General features: G+C 57.3%; 10 protein-coding genes across 10 annotated transcripts; 6 read left to right on the top strand and 4 right to left on the bottom strand.

The window, feature by feature from the left end:
• Positions 1-88: 88 nt before the first annotated feature.
• Positions 89-1,567, bottom strand: EX895_005143 (uncharacterized protein; the record flags this gene model as incomplete). The annotated part of the gene is made up of 2 exons (XM_029885737.1): positions 89-389; positions 477-1,567. The coding sequence occupies 2 exons, from the start codon at positions 1,565-1,567 to the stop codon at positions 89-91; spliced, it is 1,392 nt and encodes a 463-aa protein (XP_029738303.1).
• A 1,255-nt stretch (positions 1,568-2,822) lies between these two features.
• EX895_005144 (uncharacterized protein) lies at positions 2,823-3,807 on the top strand (the record flags this gene model as incomplete). The annotated part of the gene is made up of 2 exons (XM_029885738.1): positions 2,823-3,472; positions 3,567-3,807. The coding sequence occupies 2 exons, from the start codon at positions 2,823-2,825 to the stop codon at positions 3,805-3,807; spliced, it is 891 nt and encodes a 296-aa protein (XP_029738304.1).
• Positions 3,808-5,087: 1,280 nt separating this feature from the next.
• Positions 5,088-7,742, top strand: EX895_005145 (uncharacterized protein; the record flags this gene model as incomplete). Its single annotated transcript, XM_029885739.1, has 3 exons — positions 5,088-6,221; positions 6,304-7,490; positions 7,574-7,742. 3 exons carry the CDS (start codon positions 5,088-5,090, stop codon positions 7,740-7,742), a joined length of 2,490 nt encoding a protein of 829 aa, XP_029738305.1.
• Positions 7,743-8,400: 658 nt separating this feature from the next.
• On the top strand, positions 8,401-9,849 carry EX895_005146 (uncharacterized protein; the record flags this gene model as incomplete). Its single annotated transcript, XM_029885740.1, has 1 exon — positions 8,401-9,849. The coding sequence occupies one exon, from the start codon at positions 8,401-8,403 to the stop codon at positions 9,847-9,849; it is 1,449 nt and encodes a 482-aa protein (XP_029738306.1).
• A 245-nt stretch (positions 9,850-10,094) lies between these two features.
• On the bottom strand, positions 10,095-11,684 carry EX895_005147 (uncharacterized protein; the record flags this gene model as incomplete). The annotated part of the gene is made up of 1 exon (XM_029885741.1): positions 10,095-11,684. One exon carries the CDS (start codon positions 11,682-11,684, stop codon positions 10,095-10,097), a length of 1,590 nt encoding a protein of 529 aa, XP_029738307.1.
• A 1,416-nt stretch (positions 11,685-13,100) lies between these two features.
• On the top strand, positions 13,101-16,038 carry EX895_005148 (uncharacterized protein; the record flags this gene model as incomplete). The annotated part of the gene is made up of 4 exons (XM_029885742.1): positions 13,101-13,456; positions 13,549-14,868; positions 15,287-15,483; positions 15,848-16,038. The coding sequence occupies 4 exons, from the start codon at positions 13,101-13,103 to the stop codon at positions 16,036-16,038; spliced, it is 2,064 nt and encodes a 687-aa protein (XP_029738308.1).
• Positions 16,039-16,200: 162 nt separating this feature from the next.
• On the bottom strand, positions 16,201-17,246 carry EX895_005149 (uncharacterized protein; the record flags this gene model as incomplete). Its single annotated transcript, XM_029885743.1, has 2 exons — positions 16,201-17,070; positions 17,169-17,246. 2 exons carry the CDS (start codon positions 17,244-17,246, stop codon positions 16,201-16,203), a joined length of 948 nt encoding a protein of 315 aa, XP_029738309.1.
• Positions 17,247-18,136: 890 nt separating this feature from the next.
• Positions 18,137-19,087, top strand: EX895_005150 (uncharacterized protein; the record flags this gene model as incomplete). Its single annotated transcript, XM_029885744.1, has 1 exon — positions 18,137-19,087. The coding sequence occupies one exon, from the start codon at positions 18,137-18,139 to the stop codon at positions 19,085-19,087; it is 951 nt and encodes a 316-aa protein (XP_029738310.1).
• Positions 19,088-19,404: 317 nt separating this feature from the next.
• EX895_005151 (uncharacterized protein) lies at positions 19,405-19,959 on the bottom strand (the record flags this gene model as incomplete). The annotated part of the gene is made up of 1 exon (XM_029885745.1): positions 19,405-19,959. One exon carries the CDS (start codon positions 19,957-19,959, stop codon positions 19,405-19,407), a length of 555 nt encoding a protein of 184 aa, XP_029738311.1.
• Positions 19,960-21,990: 2,031 nt separating this feature from the next.
• On the top strand, positions 21,991-23,679 carry EX895_005152 (uncharacterized protein; the record flags this gene model as incomplete). The annotated part of the gene is made up of 4 exons (XM_029885746.1): positions 21,991-22,102; positions 22,196-22,293; positions 22,385-22,620; positions 22,689-23,679. The coding sequence occupies 4 exons, from the start codon at positions 21,991-21,993 to the stop codon at positions 23,677-23,679; spliced, it is 1,437 nt and encodes a 478-aa protein (XP_029738312.1).
• Positions 23,680-23,884: the final 205 nt, after the last annotated feature.

Below are 23,884 nucleotides of genomic sequence, written 5' to 3' on the forward strand. Positions count from 1 at the left end.
ACAGCGAATTGCTTGTCGTGTCCAGGTCACTACGATTGCAGGCTGAGAAGTCTCCAAACGGTGTCGATTGCTTGAAATGCTATTAATGCTACACATCTTGCTCTGAGAACGGCTCCACCTGGAAGCGGAAGTTGGCGTGCTTGGTCAGGCGTTCAACGTACGTGTCGACGCCGACGAGGCTTGGAGTGAGCACACCACCCGCACGTTTGGTCTTGGGTGCAGCGATGATAGTGAGTGCAGTCTCGGCCATCGTCACTGCGCTGAGCAGGTACGAGTCCTGGTGAGCAGCCTTGATCCTGCACACGGCCTGCAAAGGCTTGCCCTGCGCATCCTTGAGGTCAACGACGGTCGCCAGCGCAGAAAAGTTCACCGAGCCCTTCATGTGCTCTCTAACCCAAATAAAACAAAGCTTGGGCGTCAGCACATCTTGATCGTAAGACACACCAAGGCCAACTGCGTGGTTCAAGCAAACTTACTCGAGGCTGGCAGCAGCGTGCTTAGGCAAAGCGGATGCGATCTTTTCGATCATAAATCGGACGAGAGACGAGTGGGCGAGCAGCCAGATGAAGCCGGCACTGATCCAGGCCATCAGGTATGCCAGCCAGTCGTACGGCAGCGCAACCGTCTCTCGATACACAAAGGGCAAGCCGGATAGCGCAGCGGTTCGAGTAATCACACGAACGTTGTGTGCGCTGAACGGCGTCTGCGCGCCCCACTTGTCCATATACGCAAGGCGTCTGACACCGGGATACGCGAGTCGGTCCACTTTCTCGTCACCAATCGCAGTAGCTCGCGCGCCAGTGTACGCCGAGTCGGGGGTCAGCCACCGCGAGCCCTGCTGCTTAAGTACCTCCGGAGCGTGTCTGGCCACTGCCACTGTGCTCAACAGCGAGCCCGCAGATGCTCCTCCTTCTGGCAACGAGAAGCCGCAGTCGACCACGATGTTCTGCTCCTCCTTTTGTGTGCGCCGACGACGGCTAGTTGGCGCAGAAGAAGCTAGCTGGGAGACTTTACGTGCTGAAAGCGTGGCGGCCAGGTCCATGGGTAGACACGCAAACGCAGCCGACAGCACGACTTTGACCCTCGCCTGCTCTGCCTGCTCGTGAAAGCGAGCGACGATCTCACCGTAAAAGTCGGTCTCTCCAGAGCTGTCGACATAGTGCGTTCCAGCCCTGATACAGGCCTCCACCACCTTTGCACCCCCCAACGCCCGGTACGGCCCGACAGCATTGATCAACACCTTTGTCCTCGCCGCAACGCTCTCGAGCCCTTTCAAGTGTCCCGTGTCGACAACCAGCACACCGACAGAGTCTTGCATCTTGCCACGCTGCTTGAGCTCGAGCAGAGCAGCCTGCTTGCGTCCCGCTATGGCGAACCGAGGGCTCTCCGCATGCTTGTCCAGATACATGGCGGCCAGCTGGCCAGTGTGTCCCGTAGCGCCAAGCACCACAACGTCGTACTCTCTTTCGCTCGCGGCCGCGTGTGTTGTTTCCAGCCCCATCTTGTCGCTGCTGCTACGTTTACCCGAGGAGATTTGGTGTAGAACGGTACGCAGCTTGCCGGGCATAAAGTGCGTCTAGTGGATCCTGAGGAACTGGTAGCTAGTCATGGTGCGACCCGCCAGAGTGCCACGAATATATATGGCTTTTGACGATCTTGACCTGATTGGCCATAGAATAGGCAACACAGCCAGACGGCGTTGCAGGTTACCGTATACTGTACGTCGAAGCGGGTGCCTCCGCGGACTAAAGTCAATCGAAAGCGTCCATGGCCTCGACTGGTGTCCGCTGGTGTCCACCTGTGGCACCTGTGGTGAACATGTTCGCAAAAGGTAGCTAGCTACCGCTGGCACAACTGGATATGAGTTGCTTGCTACAGTCGAGTGTTGAGTTTGCGAGCTATATACTTGTGTGAGGCAAACGCGCATCATTGTGGCGTATCGGTGAATACTGGTGGCGACCAAAAACCGAACAGCAGTGGTAACCTTGCAAGGCACGAAAAGTCGGATTGCGCGGCCAGCTTGGACAACTTTGCATGATCTCACTTCTTCAAGAAGGCCCACTCGCTGGAAGAGGGTCAATGACATACTAGTACAAGGTGAGTCTGGTCGAAGACAACTTGGAACGAATAGACGAATAATCATTTCACCATGAAAAATACAGGAACCAAAAATGCGGTTTCTGCATGTGTCTCGACCCTCACGCAGTAGCATTATGCATTAGCCTGTCAAAGAACAACACCGTGTGCAGTGGAAGAAGGAGCGAGGCAGGGCTGAGAGTAAAGACATGAGCTGTGCAGTGATTTGGTGTGCTGTGGTAAGTGTGTGGCTGAGCGTGACGCGGTGTTGAGGCCGTTTTTACTTAAGCGACCCGGCAGAGTTTATGGCAGCAGATCAAGCAGCAATAAGGCAGAGCAGACCGCATAGTTGCCTCAGGATGATGTGACCGGGGACGTGCAAGTGGCGCATAGATGGGAACGACCGTCCGGGCTTGCGCTATTAGACGTGTCAGCCTGTGTACGTGTCCCGACGATTGCGTCGCTTGCCCCTGATCGCGCATGACCCCGGGACCTCGCCGTTTGGATTTTGCGCATACGAGGTGGTACACAGCTTTACTGTTATCTCGGATAGAACGAGGGCCGCAGGCAAGTGTTGCAGGTGAAGCATTGCTGGCGGTTATCTCAAGGACCCGGTGGCCGAGACTGGGTTCTCACCTCTTTCGATAAAGACTGACTGCCACTAGGGCCACACCCTCTCATCTCTTTACTACCACCACCAACAACAAACCCATCCTCGCTTCAAGCTTAAAGAAACAGGAGACAAGATGCAAGCTGTCAAAGAGCCTTCTAGGACCGAGAACGAGGTGTCGTTGCGCATCCCCTCAGCACAGTCCGGCGTAGACATCGTCGGTATCCTGCACCATCGTCACCCTGCTCAGCAGCAAACTGGCGATGTAGCACTCATTCTGCACGGCCTCATGGCGCACAAGAATCAGAGCTACCACCGCGAGCTCGCTGCTGCTCTACCCATGGACAGCTTCCGCTTCGACTTTCGCGGCAACGGCGAGACGGGCGGTACCTGGGGCATGTGCAACATCGGAAACGATATCGAGGATCTCCAGGCAGTCGTGCACCACTTACGCCACCAACTGGGTTATCGAATCGAGCTCATTGTCGGCCATTCACGCGGTTCGCTCGACGCCTGGGCTTACCTCGGACGCGATGAGCGCCTCAGGTGGGACGATGACACGGACGTTCCCTTCCTTGTGGCTGTTTCAGGCCGTTGGGAGATGATGCGCGTGCTGGACAGGTACGACATGTACAAGCGTGGCTTTGAGAAGGAGGGCGTCTTTCGATGGCGCGTCAAGAGCGCAGACGTGCAGAGAGAGTATCCCGTCTACCCCTCCGATCTCGGTCGCATGGCCACCTTCCCCATCCGTAGCATCGTCAGGCGCATCCCGGTCCACACCGATGTGTAAGTCTTCCTCCCCAAGTGTTTCAGCTTCAAGTGCTGTTGGCACAACGCAGTTTACATGGCTGACTTGCTTCATATCTTCACGTCAAAACAGACTCATTATTCACGGAACCGAGGACCGCACCGTGCCAGTGCAAGATGCGAGCAGCTACCTGCACGAGCTCTCTAGCAACCCACGACGCGCGCCGGATGCACAGCAGATCCACCTCATCCAAGGCTCAGACCACATGTACAAGGGCTACACGCAGCCGGTCGTCGAGCACATCCTCGGCTGGTACCACCAGCGCAAGGCCGCCAACAAGGCGGCTCCGTCTCCCGAGCAAGCTCGTCTCTGACGAGATCGGCTCCCCACTGCTATTGACCAATACCCGTTCTTGAGATGATGACAGTTGTATCCTTTCCGATATCTGCAAACCCAACTCGACACTGAAATGCTATACCGATGTCGTTGGTGTCACAAACGTGTGTGAAAGGACCTACTGCGCAACGGGACAGGCTAGTATTTAGGCGAGCTCAACGTGTGAACTAGAGGGCAATGAGCCACGCTTGGCCTCGCTTGTCAGAAACTGCGCCTCGCCAAATCCTGCACATCGACGCAATCCCTACCGTGCTGTTGTAGTGCAAGTACATCCAGGTCCATGTCTGGCACCGCGTCACGCAGGTTGGCCATCTTGTCCTCTTTCCCATCTTCCGACTTTCTTGACACGGCAATCAAGACTAGTCCACGTCTATAGATAAGATGCTGCAGGTACGCTTACAGATCCACGTTTGAAAGTGCATGTCGAAGCTAGCAACTTTGATGCGATCCCAAACAATGCACATTCAGCACGCCACTCGCCAAGGCCGGATGCAGCCCTGAACGACTATCCGGGCGCTTCTGAACCGTGAGAGACAGACGTGCGTGGCGCAACCACCTTTCCACATGTGCGTTACGTGGTCTCGTCGAGGGAAGTAGACCGTCGCTCACCCCTCCCCACCCCCACGTGTGGTGCCTTGTGCCTCTACGCTTCTTCCAGCAGTAGCAGAAAGCTGCGTTGCTGACCGGCCGTCCGTCTCGCTCGCTCAATCTCACGGTCATTGCGAGCATTTGCAAGATCCACTTTTTTCGAGGCTGGTGATAACGCCATCTGCCGTTAGTTTCCGAAGCAAGAAAGACGAGACGAAGCCGAACGTGCTGCCGGTCCACACTCGTTGCTATCTCTTCCGTCGCTTCTGCGGTGACTGTCTGTCTTTGCCAGGATGCGCATAGGTGTGAGTTGCTCGTGAAAACAGGACAGCATACAGAACGCTGTGCGAGCGCCTTGCGGGCTTTGCTGGCCGCCCCGTCAAGCCCTTTGCTCTGGTGGTCTGCGTCCTACATGCTAGCGAAAGGCTGGAACACACTATTTGTCAGCAAGCTTGCACTGCTGAATGCGTGAGATTCAGCGACAAGGAATGCTTTAATATAACCATGACACGACACCCACTGCCGGATGCTACTCTTTGTCTTTGACTCATCTCGATTCTTCAGCCGCTACCCCTTTCGCCGTCAGCTTTGAACATCAAAGGCCATCCCTTCAACGAGCCCCTGGACGTCATTTTACCCAAAAGAAACAGACGATAGAGAACGCGCACAATGTCCAAGCTGCTACCTCCTAACCCGCCCACGGTGCAGGGCAAGCCGCTCTTCATCGCACCGAACGGACCCAAGCCCGTGCGGAGGGTCATGATCGCCAATCGCGGCGAGATTGCGCTGCGCATCGTGCGAACCTGCCAACAGATGAACGTCGAGACCGTCGTAGTATACACCGAGGTCGACGCCGCTGCCGAGTTCGTAGCACACGCCACCATCGCGGTCAACGTAGGCCCCATGGCCACGGACAACAACCCCTACCTCAACATCAAGAAGCTCATCGACGTAGCACTCACACACGGGTGCGATGCGCTCCACCCGGGCTACGGCTATCTTTCTGAGAACGCAGAGTTTGCCGATGCGGTAGCAGCTACAGGACGCATCACCTTCCTCGGTCCGCGCGGCGACGTGATGCGATCGATCGGCGAGAAGAGCCGCTCGAAGCGTCTGCTGCACGAAAAACTCGGCGACGAGGCGCACCTCGTGCCGGGCTACCACGGCGCCGAAGAGATTGACCTCGACACGGCAAGCAAGATCGGCTACCCACTCATGATCAAGGCTTCGTCTGGAGGCGGTGGTCGTGGAATGCGCATCGTGCGAGAGCCGGGCCAGCTGAGCTCCGAGATTGCCCGCGCGCGTTCCGAGGCGCTGCGCAACTTTGGCTCGTCTGAGCTGCTCTTCGAACGCTACATCGAGGGCGGCAAGCACATCGAGGTGCAGATCTTTGGCGACAATCACGGCAACGTCTACGCGCTCGGCGAACGCGACTGTTCCGTCCAGCGTCGTCATCAGAAAATCATCGAAGAGTCGCCTTCGGTCGATTGCGAGGCAGATCCAGAGCTGCGCAAACGCATCCACCGGTCGGCCATCACCATCGGCTCGCTGCTCTCGTACCAAGGTGCGGGCACGGTCGAGTATATCTTTGACACCAAAACAAAAGAGTTCTTCTTCCTCGAGGTCAACACGCGCCTGCAAGTCGAGCATCCCGTCACCGAGATGTGCAGCGGGCTCGACCTAGTCAGTCTGGGCATCTATGTTGGCGCTGACGGTGATCTCTCCAAGCTCGAGCCGGTGGCTAAGCTGCGGCCTTTTGGACACTCAATCGAGTGTCGTGTTTGCGCAGAGGAGCCTGGTGCAGTGAGTTGCTTGACTGAACGAGTGATTCGATCGAGGGAACGACGGACTGACTTGGATCGACTTTGCTCTTCTCTTCTGACAGGACTTTACACCGCGAACAGGCGTGGTGAGGATGCTCGAGGTGCTCTGTCTGGGCCAGCCCGGTGTCCGTTTCGACACAAGTATCCGGGTCGGCACCACCGTGTCGATCTTCTTCGATGCGATGCTTGGTAAGCTGATCGTGCACGCCGCCACACGCCCCGCCGCGATCGAAAAGATGCTCCAGGTGCTGCAGACCTCTGTGCTAATCGGACTGCCGACCAACACGACCTTCATGAGCTCGTGCCTGCGCCACCCGGCCTTTATCGACGGGAGTTACAACACATCGCTCATTCCCAACAACCTCGACTGGCTGCTCAACCTGCCCGTTCAGCTCGCCCCCTCGGCGCTCTCGACGGGTCCCAAGCAGACTGACCTGCCCCTCGCCTCGATCGTCCCCACGTTCCACCTGTTCAAAGAGCTGCGAAGCAAGCTGTACCCAGCGCGCAGCGGGCTGCCTTCCAATTTCGGGCTGGTCAACGGTTGCGACCGCAGCGTGTCCAAGACAGAGAACTTTGTCGTCTCGCTGCCGGACGGCGGACAGCAGTGGGACGTAATGGTCGAGTACGACGGCGACAACGGCGACTACGAGCTCAAGCTGTGGACCAACCAGTCGAGCCAGGCAGCGCAGGCGGCCGAGGAGCGCATCAAGGACAAGCTCGGCAGCAAGGCCAAGCCCAAAACGCTCGCAGCACAGCTCAAGGCCGCGCGGGCCTCGACCAAGTTCTACGGCTCCCTGCCCACGCGCAACGGGCTCGAGGGTCGCACCCAGGGCGAGTGGCAGCTCGGAGTGCAGCACAGCGACGTCCACCACGTCCGTTCCACGCTGCTCACCTCGTCGCAGGTGCACCTCTCTTCGCTACCCGCCACCACTCGAGCCACCTTAGCGACGGGACGTGCGCGCTGGGCAACAGCCACCCTGGCCCTCGAGATCGACGGGATCACCTCCACCCACGTCCTCGCGACCGACCATTCGTTCCAGGACCACGAGAACAGCGCACAGACCGCCTGGGTCTGGTCGTCCCCGCTGTCCGGACCTATCAAGGTGGTGCGACATGGCATGCGGACCTATGCGATGGCCAACCAGTCGTCGGACGCTTCGGCCGCAAGCAAGTCGGCCTACGTCACCCCAATGCCTGCCAAGATCCTCAAGATCTTGGTCCAAGACAAGGCCAACGTCGAGGCAGGACAGTGAGTAACGAAAGCAGCAGTGCTAGATGAGTCTTTTCCACGATCGACGTACTGACATTCTTGCATGATTTCGTTTTGCGCAGAGCTCTGCTGATCTGCGAGTCGATGAAGATCGAGACGACAATCCGAGCCCAGGTGGCCGGACAGCTGCAACTGCACGTCCAGAACGGCGAGACTGTACCGGAAGGCAAACTGCTTTGTCAGGTAGGAGCCGAGCAGCAGCAGCAGCAGCAGCAGCAGCAGCAGCAGTAGTAGTATTGAAAAACGCATCTACCCTACAGTAGGCGAATTGGTATGGGCCGTCGGGACCCGAGAGGGCCGAACGTTGGTGAGCTCGGCTACATTTAGCAGACCACGAAGCGCTTCCTTAATGCACGCTGGTTGTCATTCCTGTATTTAAACTGCGACAACCTAAGAGTACTTGTCCTAAGCCGCCGGATGTGTGTGTGTGCATTGACCTAGTCTTTCATGCTTTGCTTGCTTGCTTGCTCGCGTTTGCCTGACCTGTACCGGTTTTGTGTGGTTCCCTTCAGCCGGCTCGCTCGCTTGCTGCTTACTGCTGCCAATCAGTTTCTTGGCGCATCCAGGGGCTTGTTTTGAAGCTAAGGGGATTGCGAGACAGCGAATCACAGGACAACGGGTGACAAATGGTCTCCAATACTGCACTTGTACGCTGAATCAATCCTTCCTTATCTCAGTACACGAGGTGGCTGCTGTTTGCTTGGAGCCGGAACAAGTCGTCCGAACGTTCCGACCGCTTTGTCCTTGAGTTGGTCTCACCATCGCCCCGCACTTGCACCTTTGAGCCGTTCCGAGAGCGGCTAAGGACCTTATATAGTAGGCGAGCATCTCCTCCCCTCGCTCGCGACACACACCCCAAGCACAGCTAATTTTGTGAAGCTGGCTCACCATGACCGTGTCAACCGAGTTTCCCAGCACGGAGAGCATCCTTCTGGATCTCGGCAAGCAGATCGGTCTCGACCTCTCTGCACACAATGCTACCATCCAGGGGCAGGATCCTGTAGTGCCCTCGACGCACCGCATCGGCGATGCCTGTGCGGCCGCACTGGCTCTAGCAGGTACCGCAGTCTCGCAAGTGGCACAGGCTCGCGGTTCGGTGCTGGACAAGATCTGCATCACTGTCGACGAAGCCATCATGCAGCTCACTGCCGCCTTCTACACCAAAGTCAACGGGGTAGCGCTGCTTCGTCTGTTCGAGGACCGCAAGCTGTTCCACAACAGCGACTTCTACCCGACCAAGGACGGGCGCCATCTGTTCCTTCTGCTCACCTACCCGCGGCTTCGCGATGCTGCGTGCCAGGTGCTGCAGTGTCCACCAGAAAAGAAGGACTTTGCCCAGAGCATCGCGCAGTGGAACGCATTCGAGCTCGAAGAGGCCATCAACGCGGCGCACGGGTGCGGAATCGCTCTACGCACGCGTGACGAGTGGCGCGAGCATCCGCAGGGCAAGGCACTCCTTGAGCAGAACCTCATCTCGGTCACTAAGATCGGCGACAGCAAACCCTTCCCACTCACGCCCCTTACGCAGCCAGACACGGCGAAGGCCGACGCCTCGCTGCCGCTGGAAGGCCTCCGCGTGCTCGACAACGGCCACGTCATTGCCGCGCCCATCGTCAGCCGCCTTGCCGCCGAGTTCGGTGCCGACGTGCTCCACATATCATCCCCAGACTACCCCGATTCGGCGGCGATGCTGAACGAGACCGGGTTGGGCAAGCTCAACGCGTTCTGCGATCTCAACGAGGAAAGTGGCCGCCAGGGATTCGCCAAGGTTATCAAGGACGCCGATGTGTACGTGTGCAACTACCGTTCACTCGAGCGCAAGGGCTACTCTGCCGCCGAGCTCGCCACGCTCAAGCCGGGTATTGTGTTTGTCGACATTACGGGATGGGGCCGTGTTGGGCCGTGGGCAACCCGCGGTGGATTCGACCAACTCGCCTGCACCGCCACCGGCTTCTCTGCTGAGGAAGGCGGCTTTGCCACCCCACGCCTCCCGCCCACATATCTGCTCAACGACTACCTAGCCGGTATCCTGGGCTTTGCTGGCGCGCTCAGTGCGCTGCTCCGCCGTGCCAAGGAGGGCGGCAGCTATGTGGTCAGCCTCAACCTCGCTAGTGTCGTCATGTGGGTGCAGGATCTAGGATCATTTGACCCCAAGGACGTGCAGCATCTCTCGCCGATCGATCATAACGTGGCGGCAGAGAAGCTCGACCGGGTATCCGGTCCGAACGGCAACACCAGCTACCTCGGCGTCCGTATTGGTTTTGAACATATCAAGCCTCACTTCAAGAGAGGTGCACAGCCCGCTGGAGCTGGTCCGCTTTCGTGGTCTCAATTTTGACTTAGTGTTTCCTCTGTGGATCCTCATTGCAATGCACATGGACAAACGTCAAAGTCTGTCTACTCGCTGCTGTGTGCGCTTGGTCAGAGATGCTCGAAAGTGCTGGTGCAGCACACCCATCAAGCAGCTTTATGATTCACAATGTGCTCGACTGTGTACGTCCTCACCAAACACGCGCATAGTCTCGATCCACTCTTTTGGAGTAGGCTCTGTAATCCAGTCTCCTCTCTATTGCTATTGAGAGCCTACTTGGCACTGCGTGACATTGCTCTGAGGCGAGGTCCGTAGCGATACAACAGAAACGGGATGGGTGTCATGGCCAACGCCACAAAGCCCAGCAAGCTCGAGCCCCACTTGGTGCCCAACTTGGAGTACATCTGCCTGGCGAACAAGGGAAATGCAGCGCCAAAGCAGCTACGGACGATGACGCCGGCAGCCAGAGCCGAGGCAGCATTGACCGTGTAAGCGTCGATGATGAAATTGAACAGGCCCTGGAAGACGAAAAAGATGCCAAAGCCGAGGAGCGCTGTGGAGAGCATGGGGGCCCAGAAGTTGATGTTGGGATCGCTGGTCCACGCGAACCAGAAGAAACCAATGGTGAGCACGGGTGCGCCCAGCATTGCCATCGGTAGACGCTCCTCGGGCGCCACCTGGTTGTCCGGCGCTCGATCGACCAAACGCGAGTACCGCGGGAACAACACAGCGATGTAGAACAGCACGCCCCCAAACGCGCCAACCGCAAAGGGGATGAACATAAGCCCCACAATACCAGCGCTAAAGCCATAGCCTTGGCCAAACACGATGGGCAGCGCTTCGAACAGCAAGTACACGACACCGTACAGAAACGCCATGAACAGGATCGACGCCAGCAGCATCGGTTCCTGCACCGACATGATGAGCGGCTTGAGCAGTACCGTGCGCACCAGTGTCGACGGCGTCAGCCTAACCTCCTCCAGCGGCGCACGATACTGCCCACAGCCCGTCTCACGCCGCAACCTCTCCGCCTTTCTCTGGAGCAGGACAGGCGCAAACGTCTCTGGCAGCGTGAACACGACCATCGCCCAGCAGACGCCTGAAAAGATGGCACACACCCAAAACGCCCACCGAAAACTCGTCCCCGAGTTCTGGATGAACCCACTGACGATCGGTCCCAGTGCGGGCCCAGTGAATGGCGCGCAGGCGTATAGGCCCGTCGCAATCCCGCGCACGCGCGTCTTCCACAGGTCGGCAATGAGCCCGCCCGAGTTGCTCAGAGGTGCCGCCGCCGCCGTGCCTGCCAGAAATCGCAGTGCCAGCAGCGCACCCGTGTTGGGCGCCAGCGCGCAACCGACGTTCCAGCACGTGTAGATGAACAGCGACGCCGTAAACACCCGCCGACGACCAATGCGTTCCGATAGCGGCCCCCACAGCCAAGGCCCCAGGATGTAGCCCGCGACAAACACCGAGATCGTGAGCGCAGCGACTTCCTTGCCGAAACCATAGTGCGCCATCAAGCTCTCCGAGACACCCGACGAGATGGATGAAGTAAACGTCGACGCGAGAACTACCACACACGCCAGGAAGGTGAGGTAGACCCGCCTGGCCACAGACCAGTTGTGCGGGTGGTTCGGATCGTCAGGCCCTTCCCAGCTTACCAGCTCCTTCTTCTCGTCCGAGTCATCGCTTCCACTTCTGTTCAGCTTCCGAGCGGCTTCGAGGTCCTTGGACGGTGGTGTGATTACTTCGAGCGTGTCGTCGTTGTCCGAAGGGGTATCACCGTGGTGGCCAAGCTCTGAATCGACTTGAACCGAGGCCGGCGTGCTTGCAGACGGCGAGCTGCCTGTTTGGGTGTCCATCGTTACCGTTCTCGCAGCTTGTCAACGAATCGAGGATCGTAAATTGACAGAGCAACGGAGGGCAACGACGTCAGGGAACCCTTCCTTTGGGGGTCGACGTTATATGAAAGAAAGGTTGTCCAGTAGTTGGGGTTGTGCAATCGTCAAGAGAGCAAGGTAAAGCCATTAGTCAGTTGCTTGGTCGACCGCCATGGTCGGCGGAGACTGCTTTTCTTTCGGATTGCCAGACCGAAATGGGCCGTCTTGATCAGCAGACGAGCATCTCCCGATGCACACGCTGAAGCACAACGAGCAGCGATATAGGCGAGTGGAGAGGCGGCAACGAAACGAAGCAGAAGGAAAAGCACAACAATGATGGACACGTTCCTGGGTTGCGACCTGGAGTGTTACTCGGTGTACTCGCTAGTCGAGCCAGCATTCCACTCGATTGCGATTGCGAGTTCATTCGGCTTGGCGAGCACGATATCGGCTTTGCTCGCTTCGGAGAATTCGCACTATAACTGCCGCTTAGCCGAAGCTAGACCACCGGCCATCCAAGGTCATCCCGCGGAAACTAAGTGAGCTCGCACAGCGCATGCTTTCAACGCCGAACGAACATGAGGCTGAGCATGAAAGAGAACGGCAGCTGCAGGATTATGAATGCATGCCAGAATTCGTGAACAACAACAAGAAAGAAGGACAGTGAAGCTCTCAACGGTGGCATTGCAGTCAATGCATCCATGCGAGATAAGGCTAGTTGGGAACCGCGTCACGCGGGAGTCGAATGCGCAATACTCGACACATCCAGGAGTGCCGACATTGGCCACTTTGCTCCCCCACTCTCATCCACCGCAGATCGAGCCTTTGATGTCTTGTGCGTCCGTCACCCTTTTCACGCACAGCCAGAGTAGCTTCGATAAGTGGGCCAAGTGGCCATTGCAGCAACGAGGCCGGTCGGTAGCTTTTCAACGTCATGGTTGCAACGACAATGTGCTATCCGAGCCGAGCCGAGCCAGCCCGTCCGGAACCCGGGAGGAGGGTGTAGCAAACTCAGGCAACCACTTTCACGTTGCAGACTAGCCTCACGTGTGACGTGCTAATGCTATCGTTGCGCAAGCCTTTGGTGTACCAGCGATTCTCAGGCACAGTCAGCGTGGCAGATGCATGGCAAAAGCTCTCTATGTCCGTCAAGCTGACTTGTGAAAGACACCCGAGAGCAGATAGAATAGTTTAATCGCAGCAGACAAGCAGAAGATTCTTGTCGAAGCTTAGCCAAGAGCAACGGTCAGTGGTATGCATGGTTGATATATCAGAGCAGGAACAGCCAAGGATCAGCATCTCGTCTCGCCGTCCGAACACAGTTTGCCCTATTATCACTGCATACAAGGACGACACATCCTCCTCGATTATCTATCCCGCTAAAGGATCGACGCCAACATGTCGCTCAATGCGCTCCAGACGCCTGAAACGCCGCTGAAGCCAGCACATCCTGCACTGAGGCTACCAGTGTTGGAGCTGCCGCCGCTGGTAGCAGACGCTGAAACGCAAGCGAACCGTGCAGCCAACGAGGCGCTGATCCGCGAGCTCGAACAACGCACCCAAAGCGTTCTCAACCAAGGCAGCGGTAAGACGCAGCAGCTGCATCTCAGCCGTGGCATGCTGCTGGCTCGCGACCGAATCGCACTGCTGCTCGACCAAGACTCGCCCTTCCTGCAGCTATGCACGTTTGCCGGCTACGAGCAGAAAGACTGTACGCCATCCGGCAGCGTCGTTGGTGGTATCGGCCTTGTCAGGTAAGTAGCAAGTGACTGTGGCGATTCAAGGTGAACAAGAAGCAGTCAACTGACGTGTGCCGCTTTGCTCTATGGGCTTTTCTCTCGCTTAGCAATACGCTGACCATGTGCATCGCGCACATCCCCACGCTGCAAGGCGCATCTGCCAACCGGGCTCAAATCGCCAAGATCCAGCGCCTGGGCCAGATTGCCCACGAGAATCGACTGCCCATCGTGTTCCTGGTGCACAGCGCCGGTGCCAGCCTGCAACAGCAATTCGAGTTCCACCACGGTGCTCGCCAGTTCTACGACTTGGCGACTCGCTCGCAGGACGGCATCCCAACGTGTTCTGTCGTCTTTGGCCAGTGCCCCGCAGCAGGTGCCTACACACCGGGCATGTCGGACATGACCATTATGATCCGCGAGCAGGCACAGCTCTTCCTGGGTGGACCACCGCTGGTCAAGATGGCCACGGGCGAGGTGAGCGACGCCGAGCAGCTGGGTGGTGCCGAGAAGCACGCGACCGTCTCGGGCGTCGCAGACTGTCTGGTCAACAACGAAGTCGAGGCGATCACGGAAGCACGGTACTGGGTCGCTTCACTCAACTGGCGAGAGCGGATGTCGCGCCCCGAGTCGCTGCGTCTGCCGCAGTGGGACAGTCTCGAACCTCTGTACTCGATGGACTCGCTGCTGGATGTGGCGCAGGCCAACATCAAGAAGCCGTGGCGCATCGAGCAGCTGATTGCGCGCATCACCGACGGCAGCCGCTTCAACGAATTCAAGCCTCTGTACGGGGCCAACACTGTCACGGGCTTTGGCTACGTCGCAGGACATCCCGTGGGCATCATCGGTAACAACGGTGTGCTCAACCCGTCGGATGCGCAGAAGACGACGCAGTTCATCAGGCTGGCCAACAACAACAACGTCCCGCTGCTCTTCCTGCACAACATCTCGGGCTTCATGGTAGGCCGCGAGTTTGAGGCCGCGGGAAGCATCAAGTACGGCTCGCTTCTCATCAACGCTGTTGCCAACTCGCGTGTGCCTCACATCTCGATCATCGTCGGCTCCAGCTACGGCGCGGGCAACTGTGCCATGTGTGGGCGCGCGTACGACCCTCGCTTCCTCTTCACCTGGCCACAGGGCCGCACCTCGGTCATGGGCCCGGACGCACTCGCCGGCGTGGTCGACATGGTGGAGCGCGAGATCTTCACCCGCAGCGGCAAGCCCATCGACGAGGCACGCCAGCAGAAGCGCCGAGAAGCCATGTTCAACAAGGTCTCGACCGAGTCAGACTCGTACTACGCGTCCAGCCGCCTGTTGGACGACGGTATCATCGACCCTCGCTCTACGCGCCAAGTGGTCGGTTTCTGCCTCGAGATCTTTGCTCAGGAGAAGATCCAGGGCAACCCGGGCTTTGGTGGCGTCTCACGCATGTGAGTCAGCGTCTCATGTCGCCGGTTCCAGGGTTCAGACGCATCAGGAGTCGCCGACTTTGCTATCTACCTCTGGAGGTATCTTGTATCATTCATTGCTACCCTTGCTCTCCTTGATCTCACAGTGAAAATATAATCGTTTGTAGTGTCAAAGACAGCTACGAATGGCCGGCGAAATTGAATGAAAGGCCCTCCTCCGGCAATGGTGACCTTGATGTTAGCTTCGGTTCGATCCAGTTCGGAGGGCTGGCCTCATTCTCGATGCCGTTGGAAGAATCCTGCCTGCAAGTATGATCAAGTCCAATCTCGACTCCAGGGTCCTGCATTGACTGGCTTCCCAGCTCTCGAGCTGACCCCGCATGACTTGGAATGCCGAGCGATACTAACCGTTGACCGCCTGCCGTTCTCACATTGTCAGCCATCTGCTCCACCATGCTGTGGTGATCTACACGCTCAGGGCACGCCCAGATCGACTGCAGGAGCTCTCTTCACAGCATGCGTCGTTTGCGCGCCGCCCGCAACCCATTCCTCGCCTCAACAGGACGCGCATGCTCGGGCTTGAGTCTAGCTACTCGTCCTTCCTCCTCTTCTTCCTCTGCACGTCCCACCGCCGACGTTCAACCCGGCGATCCAGTGCACCTCGGTGCGGAAGGACTGGGAGCGTGAGATCGAGGAGCACAACTCGTGGTGGAAGATCGGCCAGCGCGCCATGATGCATCTGGACGAGCATGTCGCCAAGTCGCTACGTGTGCTCATGTGGTCCAGCGCGCTACTGGGCAGTACGCGAGCTAACATCCCTGCCTACTTCCTCCCGAGGCCAGACAGGATCCCCAACTCTTCAACTCTTTCGCTGTTTGTCCCGCACGGCACACTTTCCGAGAACGTTGCTCAGGGCGACGAATGGAGGCCTCGCCTTAGAGAAACGATCAAGCCGGAGCGCATCGCCCGGATCGACCACACACACTCTATATCTGCACAGCTCTGCTCGTGCTCGAAGCGCTGCCGATCATCGACAAGGAGCGTGCACAGCGCTTCAGGGACGCTTACAGGCACGACTGGGCGCTGCTCCCCACGGGCAGAGAGGCTGCGTATCGTCTCGACGCGTGGAAGCTTCTCGCCGGCAAGGAGGCTACCCTCCTAGACCTGCCCACCGACTCTGCTTCCGCTTGAGGCACTCCCCCTTGGCTTGCACATTCTTCTCACTGTATTGAGCGCGAAATGTAACTTTTGATTTGAACCGGAGGGTCATTTGGTCGTGCAGTGAAGGAGAACATTGACAGCTTTCGAAGCGACAAGGGACGAGCTCGCTCTAGGTTGCGCCGCATGAGTGCATCAGGACGACTTCTGGGTTGCCGTGGTCTCCTGAACCGCACTTGCCGACTTTTTCAACAGAATCTGTGCCTGGTCGTAGATCGATAGAACACCGGCTGAGGCAACGCCACGCAAGATGTTGGCTCCGGCACCACGCATCAGCGTATAAGCACCCTCGTTGCGGATAATTTCGACAAGAGCGACGCCCATGTTCTTGTAGTTCTGGCCTGTACCCGAGGTCATCATCATGCGACGGCGTACCGTGTCGAGCGGGTAGGCCACCGTACTAGCGCTTGCGGTCGAGGCCCAACCGAGCAAGAAGGACGCCAAAAAGTTGCCCTCGAGCGGACCCACAAGGACGACTGGCTTGAGCGAGTCGTAGAGACCGAAGTAGAAGCCACGGTAGACGACGATTCCGCCGAGCGAGGGCACGAAGCCTCGGTACAGACCTGCAATCCCGTCCGAGGCAAGCGTCTTGCGGTAGACATCGATGAGCCCGTTGAACTGGCGCTGCCCACTGGCGCCCTTGCCATCGCTCGCCAGACGCGTACGCGCAAAGTCGAGCGAGTAGACAAAGAAGAGCGAGGTACCCCCCGCCAGTCCTCCGGACGCAATGTTGCCCAGGAACCACTTGGTGTACTCCTTGTTCTTGTCGTACTTGAACATGCGCTTGTAGTAGTCCTTGAACGCAAAGTTAAGCGCCTGCGTCGGAAAGTAGCGGATCACGTTGGCCGTGTTTCCCCGCCAGAAAGAGATGAGCCCTTCGTTGGCATTGACACGCCTGAAGCAGTCGATCACACCGGCGTAGGGTCGATCCAGACGACCAGACTTGATCATGGCATTCTGGTTCTGCAACAGCAGCTTAACCCGCTCGATGGGCGCGGCCGCCGTCTAGCGCAACCAACCCAAAAGGCACCAGTCAGGTTAGCCAATCGTCACTCCGAGACGCATAGACACGCGAACACACGGTGCGCTTGACTTGGACTCACCTTGGACACGGCAGCCGACACTCCTCCGAGGAGAAAGTCGGCCCAGAAGTTGTTGGAGCCAGCGTGTGTGTTTGACATGGTCTAGCCGGACTGGACTGGGATGGAGGATGGTTGCAATGGACGGTGCAAGAAATTGGAAGGATAGGTCGTGATGATGGAAGGCAAGCTAGGGGCACTCACATAGCGTCGAAAAGACGAGGCTAGAAACGAAGGAATCGAGCGTCGAGCGCCATCTTTGATTCGGAAAGGTTCGGGACAGCGTCATGGATTTCGCAAGGGATCATGCACTGCCAAGCAAGGTCCTTGAGCTGATGTCTTTGGCTTCCAACGGAAGTCTGTGAGCAGCATGAAAAAAAATCAATTCGCTATCAGTGGCGTCGGCATGCGAGCAGACGGCCCCGCAGGAACCCGCCGTGAGATTCGGCTCGGCTTTTTCTCTCCGGCTTCAAGGTGTAATCACTGTCGAAGTGCAAGAACAGCTTCAAGACTGTTGCCGGCAGCTGATATCTTCATCGGGCCAAAAATATTCTCGGCATTGTCGGACGTCTACTCGTGACTGTGGCCGGCGGTTGACGATGTGCTGTCTAAAGCCGCGTGCGCAAACGACGGGCATCGACGGCCCCCGAGAAGACCCTGAAGCAGTGCTAAGCGCCAGACGCGAGGACCCTTGCTTTTCACTCTTCCGCTCTGACTACATATAAGTAATACAAGTCAGTAAGCAGCGCATAATCGTGACACGGAGACTAACACAATCTTTGCCTCACAACCTTGCTACTCATCCATCGGTCGTCGCCTTTCCGCATTCTAGTCTGAAAGCTATGGTCACGTTCTTGTCGATTGAAATGTCTGAGTAGGCAATGTTGTGACGGTGTATAAGTAACGACTGATGTTGCTACGACACTCCAGGGTGTAAGAGTGGCAAATCAGCCTCCGAACAAGGCAAGCAAGGATACGACACCGATTCTCGAATGATGGCGCCTCAGACTCGTAACCGCTCGGACGAATTCCGCTCCATGCTGGCAATCCTGTATGCAAGCGTAGTCGTATCGGTGGCGCTGCAGCTGTACCGCCTCTTGATGCTGATGGGAAGTGTTCACGCGCATGGGCTGAACCTCCGCTCGCCCAAGCAAGAAAAGGTCGAGACATATCCACAAGAGGCGCTCTTCGGGTACGACTGGTACGTCTGGCGCTTCATGCTGCCCTTCATGTGGCGTGCCGACACAGCACTCCCCTCGCGGCTGTACGAGGCGACCATCGGTCGACGCACACTCGAGGTGGGACCCGGCTCAGCCTACTTCCCACGCCGCTCCGACGCGCAACTCTGCTACGACCTGCTCGACGTCAACCCCGTCCACCTCCACTATACTCATACGCGTCTCGAACGTCTCTGGGTCCAAATCGCCCGAGAGATCTTCCAACATAGGCTGGTTCCAAGCCTGCCCGCGCCCCGACGCTTTTCCCCCGACAAAGAGGCTCGCGGCCGATACTACCAGTCTCGAACAGCTCGACCGTGTGCTGGCCGCCAACGACGTACACCAGCTGTACGATACGCTCATCGCCAACCTCGTGATCCACTGCATCCCCTACGCGCCGGGTACCGACCTCGCCAACGCGGTACTGACAGGGCCAAGATCAAGATGTCGGCGATCCTAACGGGCATGGCCCGCCTGGTCACCGTGGGAGGCTCTCTGATCGGCTGCACTGTGCTCGGGCCGAGATGCAACGACTGGACGCATCCAAGCGAGGCGTCGGAAGCCGCTGCGGTCCAGGCCAGCGCCATGCTGCGTCGCATCAAGATCTTTGTCAACGAGTACGACTCGCTCGATGCCTTTGTATATGGCGCAAAGACCGCCGCGCTCGACATTCGTATGGCGCGCGTCACGGGCAACCTGCTTACGTTCCATCTCGTCAAGAGTTGAATGTCGGTACATTCTCGGAGGTGACCCTGATAATGTAGAAGCATTTCTCGCTTGCTATTGAGTATGTGCTTGTAGAGCAGAACTGGAGTGCCAGTTCGTACAACGTCGAGAGCTTTCAGTCTACGTCTGCACTTACATAGGAAGCGGCATGATCGTCGTTCCACTCCGGCGGCTGGCCCACCAAGATCTGCGAGCGTGCAATGTCGATAAACTTGGCCTTGTTCGGACGCAACTGCGCAGCGTACTCGTCTTCGGAGAAGAACGACTGCAAATTCGCCAACGACGCCAGCTCAAACATGGGAATTCCATCCCACTCGTCATTCACCTTCGGCTTCTTGGGCACCGCCAGCGATCGACAGAGGGCCACAGCCAAACAGGCCGCCGAAGAAGCGGCAGATCAAGATGGTCTGCAAATCTTTGGCGGTAGCGGTGGCGAGCGAGAAAAGGACAAAGCTTAGGTACGAGATGAGCATGGGCGGTTTGCGGCCCTGGTGCTCCGACAGCGGACCCCATACGAGTGGACCAATGGCATAGCCGCACAAAATCAAAGTCACCCTGAGCTTGCCCACCTCGCTCGACACGTCAAACTGCTTGGCGACCGCGTTGGATGCCGAGGAGAAGACCGACGAGGCAAAGGTGACCACGATCACCGAGACCGAAAGCGTCAAGGTGACACAGTGCTTTCGTGCAGTGCTCCAATTGAGCGGGTTGGCTGCATCGTCCGGCCCATCCCAGTCGACGAGAAAAGCGTCTTTGTCATTGTCGAGCTTGTGCCCCGTGACAGTGGCATCCAGTGACTCGGCCAACTTTTCGAGGTTGTGCGCTCGTACAAGAGCCGGCTCCATGCTGTGGTTGGAGCTCTGAGAGTCCATGGCTTGCTACAGAGACGAGGCCCGCCGATAGAGATCTGCCCCAGACGTGAGTCGCAGAACATGTCTGTATTCTTCTTTGAGAAGTGAGGTCATGTCTGGGAGCATATGCGGGTGGAATGTGTGGAACGAGGAAGGGAGCAGAACGGTATTACAACGAAGGGTGGTGTAAGCATGACGGGCTTGTTTCTGTCAACGAAACGCGTCAAGCTGGAGTCGGGGCCTGGAATCTGCGTCATGGGGGCCGATGCTGTCTACGACGCAGAGATGCTTTGACTTGCTGTCGACCGTGACTTTGGATTGGATCGCGGTCCTTGACAGGTTCCAGAATCGTCTTTTGCCGGCCGATTCTTTTCTCAGCTCGATTTTTCACGTGCCGAACCGGAGGTGGATTGACAATGATGCCAACAACGTCATTTTACATCGACCTTTGGGTCCAGCCTCAGACCTTTGCGTTGCCGATTGTCAGTGTTGCCGAGGCCGTCGGCTCGCTTCTTCACTTATACCGCGGTATATGGATCGAGAGATAAACTCAGTTCCGCGACTGGCACGCCTACTGTTTTCACGTCTGGCGATCGCATCAAACGCAGGTGCAGCTGCGGACCTTGAAAGAGGGGGAAAAGGGGCGCTAGCGACTACTAGCCGCTTTGATGTCCACACTGACTCGCTCCGATGATATACAGATGCTCGGAGCCAGGCGACCTGTAGACGGTACCGCTTTTCAAGGTACGCTAGCACTTTGGAGTTGCGTGGGCCCCCACGTCGACCGGACAGTGTAGAGACAAGCTTAGTTGCGATCCTGGCTGCTGATCACTGCTAGCGCCATTGCGTCGATTCGGCACTCGGAGACTTGTACGCGAAGCGAGTGCGCCAAAACCGCCATCTTAGCTTTCCCGGCGACGGAAGCTCGGTAGGTTGCAACGGATGCACTATGGGCAATCGAGACCACTTGCTCCGTCGCTCGCTTGGCATGAATCGCATATATAGGTACAGTACCCATTAACCCTCCCATGAAATCAGTCTCAAGTAAGCTCTTCGGCTCTTTCTTGTCGTTCCCAGGCTAATGTTCATTTGATCGTCAACGACGGAGAGTTCGCAACCATTCATGCCTTGTGTGCAAGGGGAAGACAGTGGACAGCCAGCGCCACCTCCGAAGCGGAAAGGTTGGAAAAACTCTCCGCGCATGCATGATATGAAAAGCGGCGGTGGTTTCGCCGTCGACGTCCACGGTCTTGAGATCGGCACCGCAATCCTTTCTCACGGTGTCAATTTTAGTTTGCTCGGAAGTGTACACTAGTGCATCGGAGGCAACCTGGTAGAGGAGCTCGGCTGAAGATGCAGTACTTTGAACTCGATGTCGCCATGTCGCAATGTCGAGATTAGCCTTGTTCCTGGACAAAAAAAACATACAGTAAAGCAAACTATATTTGTACCAATTCCAGGCACGAGCGTGTGGCAGTAGTAGCGTGGATTGCTGCCACAATGCCTGCCAAGACAACGTGCGTGCAACGTGAAGCGGTTGAAACGTTCCTGACTGCGCCTTAAACTGCGCAATCTGGCATGCGGACGCGAGCCAAGCAACAAACTATATGCGTATCAGTTCGCCTGAAGGGCTCACAACTACGCTACCCGTGAGTATGCTGGGTTCGCGTTTTATTGGGATTTCAGCCACCCGTCGGCTTGGTGGTGGCTGAGTTGGAAGTCCTGTCCGGATGCAATCGACAAAGCGCAGGAATCTGTGAGGGCAAGCCCTGAAAGCCACAATTCCGCTGCACTGTCGGCGTTTTTTTTTTGCAGAGTTGTTCATCAGGAGCGTGCGCAGTGGCCAGAGTTGGTTTGCAGCGCAGCTGATACGGCTTGAGGTTCCAGCTTTAACTACGGCGTATCTGGACGTCTGGCGGATCGGAAGCACCCGAAACCGGCTGATCGTACCCTGCATCTCTTGACCGTGATTGCTCGACGTTCACAACCACCGTCTTGATCACCAATTCCCACACCTCTTGTAACAACACAGCATAGTAATCTCAGCAGACGATGCAAGCTTCGAGTGGCATCTTGGACTCTGTTCCAACAACGACAGACAGGCTGCACAGAAAGGGCAGCTGGACGCCTAGCGAAGATGCGCTGCTCACCAGACTAATGCAAGGTAGGTGGTCGTCGCTCTACACGCCTGAGCATACATCATTGTTTTGTTTTTGGCTCACACGGCAAACGTTCGCCTGTATTGTTCGGAGCATAGGTCATCAAGGCAGCTCAAGTGATAAAAGCCGAGGCAGAGCGGGGCATGTCAATTGGGTAGGCATCGCGCAACACTTTGACGGCCGCAACGCCAAAGATGTAAGTAGAAGCAGCAGCCGGCATCCTCCCTTGTCTTTTTGCATGGCTGATACTGACCAAACGACAATGGTGGGCGTAATTGACGCGTTAGTGTCGCAAGCGCTGGAACAGCAGCTTGTGCCCTGGCATCTCCCGTGGGAGCTGGACGCCTTCGGAGGACAAGCTGCTGCGCCAAGGGATGCAGATGTATCCCAATCAGTGGGCCAAGATCGCGACTTATTTGGGGAGTCGAACGGGCGACCAGTGTTCGAGTCGATGGCGTGTGCTCAGCTCGGGAGCGGACTGGAACGAGGAAAGGGATCGTATTCTTCTCGACTTTGTCAATAGGTGAGTAGTCTTTGACTATGAAATCTGCGTAGGTGCGTTGCTGACCTCGCTGTTTGACTGGAAAACAGACACGGGAAGCGATGGGCCGAGGTGCGTCGACTGTGGCTGCCCATGTTCACCAACGCCGAGTGCCGCAACCGGTACCACCGCATCATTCGACGACTGAGCGCAGACAAGCGCCACGAGACGGAGCTGGAAACGCTCAAGCTGGTGTGCAATGGCGAGGCGGGGCTCTGCACGTTTTCGTCGTCGTCGCCGGACAAAGGCGACAGGTCTGATGCTGGTTGCAGCACTGGAGCTGACCAATGGTCGAGACGCGTCAGTGATACCAGCAGCTGCGGCGGAAGTAGCAGCAAATGCGCAGAGGAGACGCAACCGTTTGCAGCACAGGCCGTGAGAGCGCACGAAGGCCCAATGGCGGCACTGATCAAGCAGATGATGACCAACGAATCTGCGCGCGACAAGCTGATGAAGCTCGCCGAAACGATTGTGTCTGTATCACAGACTAGCGACAACCAGCAGCAGCAGCAACAGCTTCAAGGCAGCGAAGAAAAGCACTCGCTAGTCAAGTACGCCAACGACAAGCATGTGGAGGCCACGCGCACCACTGGGATAGCCGGTGCTGTAGACGATAGCATGCCGCAGGTCGACGAACAAGCTTGGGCGGCTGTGCTTGGGCTCACACACTGCGATGCAGCGCCAACAGCAGCAGCCATTGCCGCCATCACGCCGCCGTTCTCTCCCACGACCATTGTACCGATCACAGCAACACCCACGACGACAAGGACAGCAACAACGACAGCAGCAGAGCTGGGGCGGATGCTCGACGTGCCGAATTGCAACGAGTGCAAGTTTGAGCCTTGCGTATGCAGTTGGACCGACATGTGCCTGTCACAAGCATGGGTGCATCCGGAATGTGCGCTAAGCGGTGGCAGTAGTAGCAGCGGTACCTGCACCAGCACCAGCACCAGCACCCGCACCTCGTTCAGCGCCATGTCACCTTTGCGCCTACCAACTTCAGCCTCGGAGCAGGCATCATCGTACAGCTGGTGGATTTAGCAAGCCAGCAAGCAACAGTCATAGCCGATACCATGTTTGTATATCCCTTGTATGTGAAATGCAGCCACAGCAGTAAGCGAGCAGAAGAGCGACGCCGCAACGCAGCAACGCAGACAGAGACTCTCAACCACACGTCAAATATCGCCGATTTCGCCGCCCATAAACCACGAAATGAATTCTTGAGCCACATTTTCCGATTGATTTA

This window comes from Sporisorium graminicola, chromosome SGRAM_5 (assembly GCF_005498985.1).
Source record: "Sporisorium graminicola strain CBS 10092 chromosome SGRAM_5, whole genome shotgun sequence".
NCBI classification, from domain to species: Eukaryota; Fungi; Basidiomycota; class Ustilaginomycetes; order Ustilaginales; family Ustilaginaceae; genus Sporisorium; species Sporisorium graminicola.